Consider the following 11,461-nt stretch of genomic DNA (forward strand, 5'->3'; position numbering starts at 1 on the left):
ACCATAAGAAAGAGGGGTAGAGAAAAAGAGGACAAGAAGAAGAATTGAAGAAGAAAGAAGCATGGAACACACATGCACTTTAACTCAATAATCAATGACTATGAATAGTAATGAGATATTGTATAAGATAAATAATACATCATCGATCATATCAACTATTTGCATACGATTGCATATAGTGATGTATAACGAATATAGTCTATGTAATGTGTCTCGTGTATACATAAACTAGAATAAGCATTTTTCTTAAATTTCAAGTTTTCAACCATTAGGATGATGGATTCCATTGATTATTAGTGTTTAGTGTACACCAAAACAAGCCTATTAAGACAAAAAAAAAATGGTTTGATTTCGACTTATAATCAATTATTAAACCAAAACAAAATAAGTTTACAAACTCATTAATTTTTTTTTTTGAAATCACTCTTTTTTCTTTTATTTGTCTCTTTTTTTCTCCTAATACCATAATTTTACTTTGTCATCACTAACCACTTATCATTACATTTAATCATTGTGCCACATTAAATTTTAAATTCTAAATATTAAATTTTAAATTTTAAATTTTAAATTCTAGATATTCTAAATTTTAAATTTTAAATCTTAAAAGTAATTTTAGTTTGTTTCACTTTTTGATGTTCTTTTACTTAAATTTTGAATTTTTTATTGTTTTTACTTTCAACTTATTCTTTTTTACATTTCCTTTCTAATTGTTAACTGATTTTTAAATTAATTGATTGAATTAATATTGATTTCCTAGATTTTTTATAACGAAATTAATCTCTTAAGAAAAGAAAACATATTTAAAAAGCAAAAAATAAAAAAATTTACAAAAAACCGAATCTGATCTGAAAATTAAAACCATCAAATCCCAAAAGTCACAATTAAAATATAGCTATCAACTTTGTGATAATAAAACAAGGAAAAAGTCAAAATAAGGCACACAGTTACACTTGGAATAACAAAATTCAAAAGTCAAAACACAAGCAAACCAATTCTAGCTAGGATTTTTTTTTTCCCCACTAGCTAGTTATAATTTAGTCAACAGCTCACAAAAAAAAAAGTAAAAATGTGCAGTTAATTTTACGTGAAATTGATGACTGAGAGTCATTAAATGACAATTTAATAAAAAAATATTAAATTATTTAACGATTCTTAACTATCAACTTCACATAAAATCAACTGCATCTAAATTTTCACCTCACAAAATATAGGCAAGTAATAACACGTTTCATTGTTGAATTCTTGATTTAATTAGTTCACACTCCTGCAATTCTTTCTAATCTCTCCCTTGGATCCAGTGAGGGGATTTATGTCTCCCATCTTGATCATGGCACTGGCAAAATCGGCGAAAAAAGAGCTAGGGTTTGAGCTGTAGCCGCGAACAATGGAGTCAGTGGATCCTCCGTTGAAGAGTTGCTGGTCGGAATGGAGGAGGCCTTTCCGGTCAATGAGGTTGTTGAAGTAGTGGTTGTCGAATGACGCCGGCGTCTGAAGATCAAGGGGGGCGAGGTTGTTGTCCCCCACACCGGATGCCCTAGGGCATTTTGATTGCCTTGTTTGAGCAAAGGATGTTACTAACTCGTTGGTCTCATTGTAGATGTGGGATCTAAAGGTTGTACACCTTGCTTGTCCAATTGTGTGACCACCTTAAAATCAACATGTCACCAAATTAGTAAATATCAACAAACAAAAAACAAATCTTAGTGTTCAATATCTTAGTTTTATTGGGTCATTTTTCTCCTTTTATTTTAATCTAACTAATTAAGAAACTAGCATATGTTTAATCTTTTAGGATTTTTAACATATTCATTAGTGAAAAAATTGGAATTTAATTAGTTATAGATTATCTATATAAAATGATTGAGAATAACAAAAATATTAGATTAACAGAATTTATATAAAATCATTTATCCAAAAGTTTTAATCCATTAGAAAGAATCGCACGATAAGTAGTTATATTTTTAATATAAAATTTATTTATTGGATTTAAGTAAATTTTATATTATTTTTTTTATTATTTAATTTATACTAAAATTCTTTTTTTTTGTTGTAGGTCAATAAAAATTAAACTCTAAATTTTTTAATAAAGTTTTAATACTATGATACGAGATATTTTATTCCAAAAACATGAATTGAAGATTATACCACTAATAAACATTTTGATGTAAACCGAATTTAATGATTATGATTGTGATTTTATAAATAAGAAAAAAAACTTAATTATTATGTTAAGGGCAATTGTACGAGTATGTAATGTTAAAACTAAAAACTCAAGTGCAATTTATTTCACGTGAAGTTGATAGTTGAGAATCGTCAAATTATTCCACCAATGTTAAATTAGAAGTTACCAGACAAAGCGACCAAGTCCTTGGTGGAAAGTCCAAGTGCCCCGAATTTTGAGATTAATTGATTTAGGGTTGAAGTTGGTGCTGGTATCCCGTTGTTGGCAGCAGATTGGCTGGCTGTTCTTGCATCTCTTCTTCCAAGTTTTACATCCCACTCGGGCCCTCCAAGCTGCAAATCCATCATTAATCATCAAATTATCACTCAAATTAATTATTTAAGGAATTAATTGTGTGGTTAATTACGATCTTGACGGAGTCTCTGGCAGCGACGGCGAGGATGTCAGCGCAGGAGACAACACCAGGGCAGACTTTCTCAACGGCGGACTTGACGGCGTCGATCACTTCGAATCCGCGGGCAGAGTTCTTGTTGGGACCCGCATTCTTCTCTCCTTTGAAGCTTGATGTATCATCCAGAAGAATTGAACCGTCACATCCCTGTTATAATTAACACATTGTAATGTTTCGTTTCTTCTAAATTTTCTACAAAGATAGATGACACTTCAAAGTTCAAAACATAAAAAAAGACATAGACTTTTGGTGGAGAAAGCTTCACGGACAGATATTTATATGTTAAATTAAATTTTCAATTGGATAAGTCTAAGGCCAGCAGATTTATTAAAATTTGGTCAACACTTAGCCAACAAAAAAAAATGAATAATTCTCTACTATTAAATAAAATTTCACACCATTAAATACACTATTGATGATTAATTGATGGTTACAACTCACAAAATCTGCTGGTCCCTAACACCTCTTTGACTTAATAAGTAATATTACATTAATTAATTAATATATAAGATATGAGTTAGAAAATTGTTATTAACATTTTTTTTATTTTTTATTAGTATATGGTGAAGACTTATAAGTAATTCTATTCATGTAAAGTTGATAGTTAAAAAGTCGTTACATAACAATTTAGGGTCCGTTTGGAAACTTCAAAAGTAACTTTTTTGAGTTTTTGAGTTATAAAAAGTAGTAGTATTAATGTCTGATGCAATTTTTAAAACCAAATTGCAGCTTTCTAAGAAGCTATCTAGAAGCTTATAGAGAAGTTAAAAAAAAATGATTTCTCTCCTAATACTACTACTTTTTACCACATTTTTATAAAATAAGGACTTTTAGAACTAAAAATTCAAATACAAAATAACTTATTTATAAGTTACTTTTAATATAGTTATTTATTGTTTAACCTATTTTTTCAAAAGGAGTTTAATTAAGTTGTTTATCCAACCTGAGTCTTAGTCAAATATGTCATCTAAAAATTCTCAATTAACAATTTTATGACATGCACGTGAGTTTTTGTCATATATATATATATAGAGAGAGAGAGAACTAATTAATTATTAGTAGTGTGAAGACATTAAATTGTACAGTAATTAATTAATTAAGAAGTGTGTGTAGTACTTACATTAACAAAGCAATCATGGAAGAACAAACGTAGGAGAGAAGCACCCATGCGAGTCTCTTTTTTGATGGCAGCTTCCACTGTGCATTTCACAGTGTCAAGGAGTTTTGGACATGAACTTGAATAGAACTCTGTGGAAAGTGATGCATTGGCACTACCCAACACAAGGACAAGGAGGAACAAACCAATCATAACTAGATTATTTGAACCCATAATAACTATATAAGTCTAAAACCTTAGGATATATGAGGCACTAGCTAGTTAGGTATAGCTGCGTGTTTTATAAATCCCTTAATTTTTGTGCCTAAGAGTGTTTGTGTGGTTTCTAAAACTGTGAAGGTGCCCTATATATAGATGTGATTAGGGGACATATATGCTGCTCTATATTGCTTGCTTTTTATCACCTTTTTTTCTCTTAAATAGATCGTTTGCCTTTTTGAAACTTTTTTTAAGGTATAAAGATTGAATTCTAAATTTTTTTAATCATAACATTTTTTTATAATATGTCATAAAGGTTTAAATTAGCAAATAAAATATATGAATTATATATATTATACATCTAACACGTTGATGTTAATCCATTAATCATTATGAATAAGTATAGAGAGTCAATGTCTAAGCGTCTAATGTGTACAATAGAGGTTTAGGAAGTATTAGAGATATGACCATTAGTGTTACATTATCCTGTCATGTTACACTTTTGGAATGAGTGGTTTCATGATATAGTATTAGAGTTCTAGATTCGAAAGGTCAAGAGTTTAATCTTTAGTGAACCCCAAAATCAGCTTAACCTTTTGGAATGAGTAGTTTTATGACATGAGATGTTTATTATCCCTGGTATCTAGATGGTTATTCTGGATAGTATGAGTGATGTTCATTTTATTCATGGACCAAAGATTTAGTCCATTGTACACATTGTACACTTAGGCCATTAGCTCCCTAGTAGTACTCAATTATTATTGTTAGAACTTATTTTTTTACGAAGAATATGGATAGTATATAATATTAAAAAATTAACTTTTGTATACAATGTCAAAAATGTTATTTAATATTAGTGATTCAAAATTCATATATGATCAATTTTAATTACAAAAATATATGAATACATTAATTTTATTTTATTTTTTGGTTAAACTCAACATAAATCTCAAGGCACTATCTCTGCAGGTAGCCAAACCTACCGTAGACTAAATTATTAGTCATCATTGCATGGGGTAATATTTAATTTCACCGCTCGATTATTGAAAGATATAGATGTTTGAAAAAGAAAACACACTTATGTTATTTTTAGGATAAAATATTATCATCAAACAGCACACTATCTTTCGTAATTTATAATATATTATTTCTTTACAAAAGTATGAAGTTGTAAAGTGATCAAGTTTATATATAAACACTTAGTATTATATACACCTAAAGTCTCGCTTGTACCGATTGACATTTATTATACTATTCTTTAGATTTTAGAACAACTCTCATTTCAATATATAATTTAATTTTTTGCCTTTTTTCCCGGTAAATTAAGTTCAATAACTATCCCCACTTAATTATAGATATAGAAATAAAATAATACATTTCCTTTTCTTGTAGCCATATTTTGTCAAAGGGTATGCGAGTAGTTGGTAAACTATTTTTCCTCACTGAGGTCGTCCCATCCTATAACGATTGTATATTATATTGTATGCATGATGTATGATGTGTTATATTAAAATCTAGGTTTATTTACTCTGCTCGTTCTATAGTTTCGCAAAATTTTCAATTAGGTCCCTATACCTTTTTTTCTTTTAATTGAGTCCTTGCACCAATTTTTTTTTAATTGGATCCCTATATTTTTTTTCTTTTATTTAGATCCCTGTACTAATTTTTTTTAGTTGGGTCCCTATAAAATTAAGTCAATTATTACTAAGAGGGACTTAATTGAAAAAAAATTTGGTGTAAAGACCCAATTAAAAAGAAAAAAGTATAAAAACCTAATTAAAAATTTTACAAAATTATAGAGACCAAGTAATTAAACCTAAAATCTAATAACATCAGTACAACAAGACGAGGAGCACAAGCCCAAAGTTTGACTGTTATACTCATCAAAAGACTCGAATAAACATCATCTTCTTATTCAATTATATATGATGGGCTTTATTTTGGTTATATTTTTAACACATTTGATAAAAAAAAAAATCTCTTTTGAATTTGCGAGAATTATGTATCAACTTTTGTTTTGTGAGTTACCCAAAATAAAGATGGTGAAAATGAGTCTAGATGTTGTAATCAAAATACCTTTGAACATATTTCTGTCCATTTCTCGGACGGTAATGAAAAATATTTGTAAAAAATTTTGATGTCTAAGTTAACGAAAATGTTAAGTAGAATCTGCGTAAGTTGCACAAAAAATATTTGAAGTATTAGTCATCAGTAGGATAAATCTCTTCTGATGGTAATAGACAATTATTTCTTCAATTGTGAAAAAATTTATGTGAGACTGAGTTAATTATCACTTTTGTGGTGAAAACCGAAGAAATAAAAACATCTTTAACTTACTCCCTCAGTCGGATTGAGTCACTTGCTGCGTGAGACTAAAATTAGTGTTGTTTGACCTATTTGGTCTGGAAGTGAAGGCTCCTTCTTTGGAACAGGTCGCATGAAAGGGTCCAATCTGATCAAAAATGCTGCCAAGTGGTTTGGACTAGGCTAATTTGAGGAATAAATTTTCACTTTGGTTTCTGAGATTTACGTGATTATTTATTTTGGTCTTCAAAATTTAAAATTATCTATACTGGTCCTCCAAATTTAAGTCTGAGCATCAATGTGGTCCCTCGATTCTTTCCGGCGATGACTAGACAAACAGAATGCTGAGATGGCACTCTTCCTGTCACATTGGATGATGAGTAAACTAGGGGTGTTCATGGGCCGGGTAAAATGGGTTTGATGTGACCCAAACCCGACCCGAAATATATACCGGGCCTATTTGTTAAACCCGAACCCGGCCCTAGACCCAATGAAACCTACACATTTTCGGGTCACGATTATACCGGGTAAAAACCGGGCCGTTAACATTACCTTCTTGTAAGCTAACATGTGAAAATATCCAAATTTCCAAAACTCCAACCATTATTTGACATAGTAAAATTCACTTAGAAAAATATAACAAGAACCAACCCTTCCCTAAAATTAAAGCACAACCACAATCAATACTAATATTGTCTAATAACACAAAATATTTAAATCAATACAAATAACACAATATTATGCATTAGTCTAGAGTCTTATGCATTTTAAACGTAAAACACTCTATTGTTTTTTCTCCCTTCATATATAAAGCAACAACATTTCTGACTTGTTTGGGTGCTAAGGGTAAACAACGTCGTTTACTCTAGGGGTGTTCATGGTCCGGCCCGGCCCGGCCCGGCCCCAAACCTTTTAGGGGCTAATTTGGTGTGATTTCACCGGGTCTATGGCCAGGTAAGGGTCTCAAAAATAGACCCGGTCATTATTTTGGGTCGGGTCCGAGCCATAGCTCGGGTCACCCGAACTCAGCCCGGTGGCCCGGTCATCATACACAATTAATATTTTGTGTTATTAGTGATGGATGATGGCTATTCTTATGTAGAATTTAAGTATTGTAAACCTTAATATTTTGTATTATTAGTCATTATAAGTCATTGTGAACCTTAAAATAAAGTATTCTTCTTCTTCTCTACTTCCACTATTCTTCATTTTTGACTTGTTTGGACTCCAAGGATAAACAGCGTCGTTTACTCATCATCCAGCATGGCAGGGAAGGTGTCATCTTAGCACTCCGTTTGCCTAGTCAACGCCGGAAAGAGTCGAAGAACTATATTAGTGCCCGAATTTAAATATGAAAAATTAGTATAGGTAATTTTAAATTTTGGAGACCAAATTGAGTAATCGCATGAATTTCAGGAACCAAAATAAAAAATTATTTAAGTCTGTGCATGAACAATCTCCTTTTTCTCTCTTTTTATTGTCATATATTAATTTTTTTTTAATTAACATGAATAAAATTCTAAATTTTTTTGTTATAAAAATTTTGATATTATATTATAATTATTTTTTATAAAAATCTAAATTAATAAAAAAAATACATAAATAATTATATCTCTAATCATAAAAAAAATTATAGAATATTTCACACACCTTTTTACAAAATTATGGTTAAACTCATCATCAGTAATTCAGTATATTAAATGTATGTGTTTTAATTCATGACAAACTTATTATACCCTCCATATTTCAGGGATGATATTGTAATAGTTGTACGCGCATGAAAAAGAATATAGCTAGATAACGATAGTAAAATCCACCGAAAAAAAGAAAACGACGGGAAGGTATATAGTCTAACCAACTTGAGTTAATCAAAGAATTAGTTTATTCGTCTATTTAAAAAAATTAAAAAATTTAAATTTTATTTAAAATTTTTTATTAATTAATAAATTATTTTATATATATAAAATAATTTATTAATTAATAAAAAATTTTAAATAAAATTTAAATTTATAACGAATTAATCTTTAATTTGTTGGACGAGGAAATAGCATGAGAAATCAAATATATATAATAGACTTATATTAGGAATACTCATGATTAGCTGGCAAAGTATGGTTCTGAAAATATATTGAGATTAATACTTTAATAGAGAAAGTCCTCGGCTTAATTAATCTTTAATATTTATTGCTCAAGGTGTAGGCTATAAAGAAAGCTTAACAGAAAACGCAGGCTCCATCTAAACAAAGTCGTATTTTGTGTTCTAAAAGAATTGTATTAGGTGAAGTATTTAACCTGCTAATAAAGAATTGGAATGTGTGTTCGTATTTATAAAATAATTATACTAATAAAATTAAAACAATGAGTATTTATTTTTATTATTTAATTTGCATGCTATACTACTTGTACGGTTGTACCAAATATATAACTATGAGCACCTCTTAAGAATAAACAAATATTAAAATGTAAAATACCAAAAATTAATTTTGATCTTGTTAAGAAAGTCAAAAAAAGAAAGCTATTATACAGAAAAGAAGAGTTTAAAATATAATTTTATTGTCTTATTAAAAAGAAAAAATGCCCCAAACATACCCTAAAACATGTTGTGTGACTTTTAAGTGAGACTATGAGTGAGTATCTTTTTATAAGATTTGACAAACATGCATGGCTAATTAGTCAAATGAATTTGTTGGGTCTTGGGATTCTGCTCCATAGCTTCCATTGTTAAAACATCTTCCTAATTAAACAAATTAGCATGCTCTCCATCGAGTGTCCTTTGGAAAATTAGAAAGTTTAAGGTTTGGAATTTTTATTACAAGATTTTTCTCCCCCTATTGGCTGGTTTGCTTTGTTGCTTTTTGACCATTAGAAAGTGAACCACGTTGAAACTTTCCTCATTGTTGAATATATTAAGTTTGATTAAGTAGTCTGTAACGAATCTCTGCTTTTAGTTAATTGAAGATTAATATAATCAAATCAACCCTGCTAGCCCCAATGTGGTTCAACAATATATATATAATGCACACAATGATATACCGTATTTATCATAGTTAATTCAAATTATCTTTTTTATTTCAACAGAAAAAAATAAAAAGATAATGTAATTTTCTCTTGATCACTTAAAAAAAATAAAAATTTTCTTATTTAAAAATTAAGAGAGTCTTTCGGATCATTATTTAAGAAAATATATTCTTTTTCAACGTGTAACAGCTCTTCACTGTTTGTGCATATTCACTTAGAATTTTGTTTATTTTTTTGTGTCAATTTCATTTGAATTCAAAATATCTAGTTAAATTAATTAGCACAATATATTACTACAAAGAGCATGGAAAACGGCAGTAGTTTTTTTTTTTTTTAGCGATTTGCAGTAGTTTCTACCGTTTAAAATTGTCGCTAAACGAATTATCAGCTTCTAAATTAGGGGTGAGCACGGGTCGGGTTGGTTCGGGTTCAAGATGAAATTAGAATCGAACCAATTAAAATATAATTGGTTCGCTTTGGTTTGGATTTGCGTTTTTTTGTGCATGTACCCAAACCAGCAAACCCAGATAAAACAGAAATTCAAAAAAAAAAAAAAGAAAACGAAATTTTAATCTTAAAAATTCAACAAATACAATAAACATATAACATCAATTGAAATAATCCAAACATGTTAAATACCAAATACTTTATAAAAGTATATCGCTATAAGAAAAAAGGCCTATGGCCACGCTTTTTTCTTGCCACACTTTTATGAGGGTGGCAATTGATTAGGGATTTGGGCATGCTTTTTTTTGCCACGCTTTTATAAGGGTGGCAATTAATTAGGGATTTAGCCACGCTTTTTCTTGTCACGCTTAAAAAGCGTGGCCATAGAGAAAAACAGAGACACTTTTAAAGCGTGGCGAATTTTTTTTTTATCTTGGCACGTTTTTAAAGCGTACCCATTTCTAATAACTCTATTGGCACCTTAGAAAAGCATGCTGAAAAGGTTCCACTAAAAAAAAAGAAACTCCCTCCCAAACGTGCTACCCTAAGTCACTAACTCATCAGACTTCTACTCTTCTCCCCTATTACACATTAACGCTCTGAAAACCCTAACACTCAAACAGAGCTCATCTATGGCGCTTGCACTCTCTCATCTGTCGAGGCTCCCTCCGTTGTCTCCCCTAACCCGTTTCTGCTGCGCTCGCTCTCCCTCGACGCTCACTACTCACCGCGTCGGTTAGCCAACGGAGGTCACCTTTCCTTCCTCTGCGCCGGCAGTCTCTGCCCCCTTCCTCTATCGTCTCTTCTCATGTGCTCTACCGCCTTCGCTCCTTGTGTGCTCCACTTCACTCTCTGTTGTTTTCGCCTCCCCTACCCTCTTTGCTGTTTGTCATCTCTCTCCAACCTCTCTGTTTCTATCTCTGCATTTAGAATGCAGCCTTAGGTAAATTATTTGGTCAAATTTTTCTTTGATCTGATTATTTGCTCTTGAATTTGAATTTTGGTTTTGATTTTCATGGTCACTAGGAACGGTGGAAGTTTCGGTTTGGTGAACGAGGACCTTCTCCAGAACATTCACTACAACAAATATGGCCTTTAGCAACGTCAAATTTTGCAACGCCTTAAAACCGTTCTCTTAGATAGTTTTAGACAACGATTTTTTGTAGTGTTACTGTTGAATTCAATTTGTCATTATTTTATAGCAACAAATTAAAATCGTTCTCTTTGACTATTTTAAAGAACGGTTTTATAACCGTTACCATGAATTATTTTTAAGCAATGGTTTTTTTTGTTGTTTAAAGAATTGTACAAAAGAAACGCATTAAAATCGTTGTCGAAATGCAACACTCTAAAACCATTCTATTAGATGGTCTTAGACAACGATTTTTACAGTGTTGCTCTTGAAGTACATTTTTTCATTACACTATAGTAACAAAATAAAACCATTCTCTTTGACTATTTTAAAGAACGGTTTTACAATCATTACAACAATTGTTTATGAAATAACCATTTTCTAATATTATTTAAATAATTATACAAATTAAACAATACCAATAAAAATAATTTCAGATAATTATATAAATTTAAACTATTTTTCTATAAATACTGAATTTATAAAATACTCAAAAACTATTGTTATAAATAAATAACAAATATTATTTTAAAAAGTTAAAATTAAAATAAATTTATAATAAATATTATATATTATTATTATAGATATATAAAAAATATTATATTTTGAAAG

The 11,461-nt window shown here is 30.1% G+C and overlaps 1 protein-coding gene across 1 annotated transcript; it reads right to left on the minus strand.

Annotated features, from left to right (window-relative positions):
- On the minus strand, positions 876-4,091 carry LOC107609062 (peroxidase P7). Its single transcript, XM_016310892.2, has 4 exons — positions 3,754-4,091; positions 2,589-2,780; positions 2,349-2,514; positions 876-1,646 (listed from the first exon to the last, which is right to left on the minus strand). The coding sequence occupies exons 1-4, from the start codon at positions 3,961-3,963 to the stop codon at positions 1,252-1,254; spliced, it is 963 nt and encodes a 320-aa protein (XP_016166378.1). The 5' UTR covers positions 3,964-4,091; the 3' UTR covers positions 876-1,251.

The sequence above is a fragment of the Arachis ipaensis genome, chromosome B07, assembly GCF_000816755.2.
Source record: "Arachis ipaensis cultivar K30076 chromosome B07, Araip1.1, whole genome shotgun sequence".
In the NCBI taxonomy this organism is placed as follows: domain Eukaryota; kingdom Viridiplantae; phylum Streptophyta; class Magnoliopsida; order Fabales; family Fabaceae; genus Arachis; species Arachis ipaensis.

Excerpts from the sequence above, each read along its gene's own strand:
- LOC107609062 (XM_016310892.2), bottom strand. The coding sequence starts at position 3,963 with ATGGGTTCAAATAATCTAGTTATGATTGGTTTGTTCCTCCTTGTCCTT. Across the intron at positions 2,781-3,753 it reads TCCATGATTGCTTTGTTAAT|GGATGTGACGGTTCAATTCT; the intron begins GTAAGTACTACA and ends TAATTATAACAG. Across the intron at positions 1,647-2,348 it reads GGACTTGGTCGCTTTGTCTG|GTGGTCACACAATTGGACAA; the intron begins GTAACTTCTAAT and ends GTTGATTTTAAG.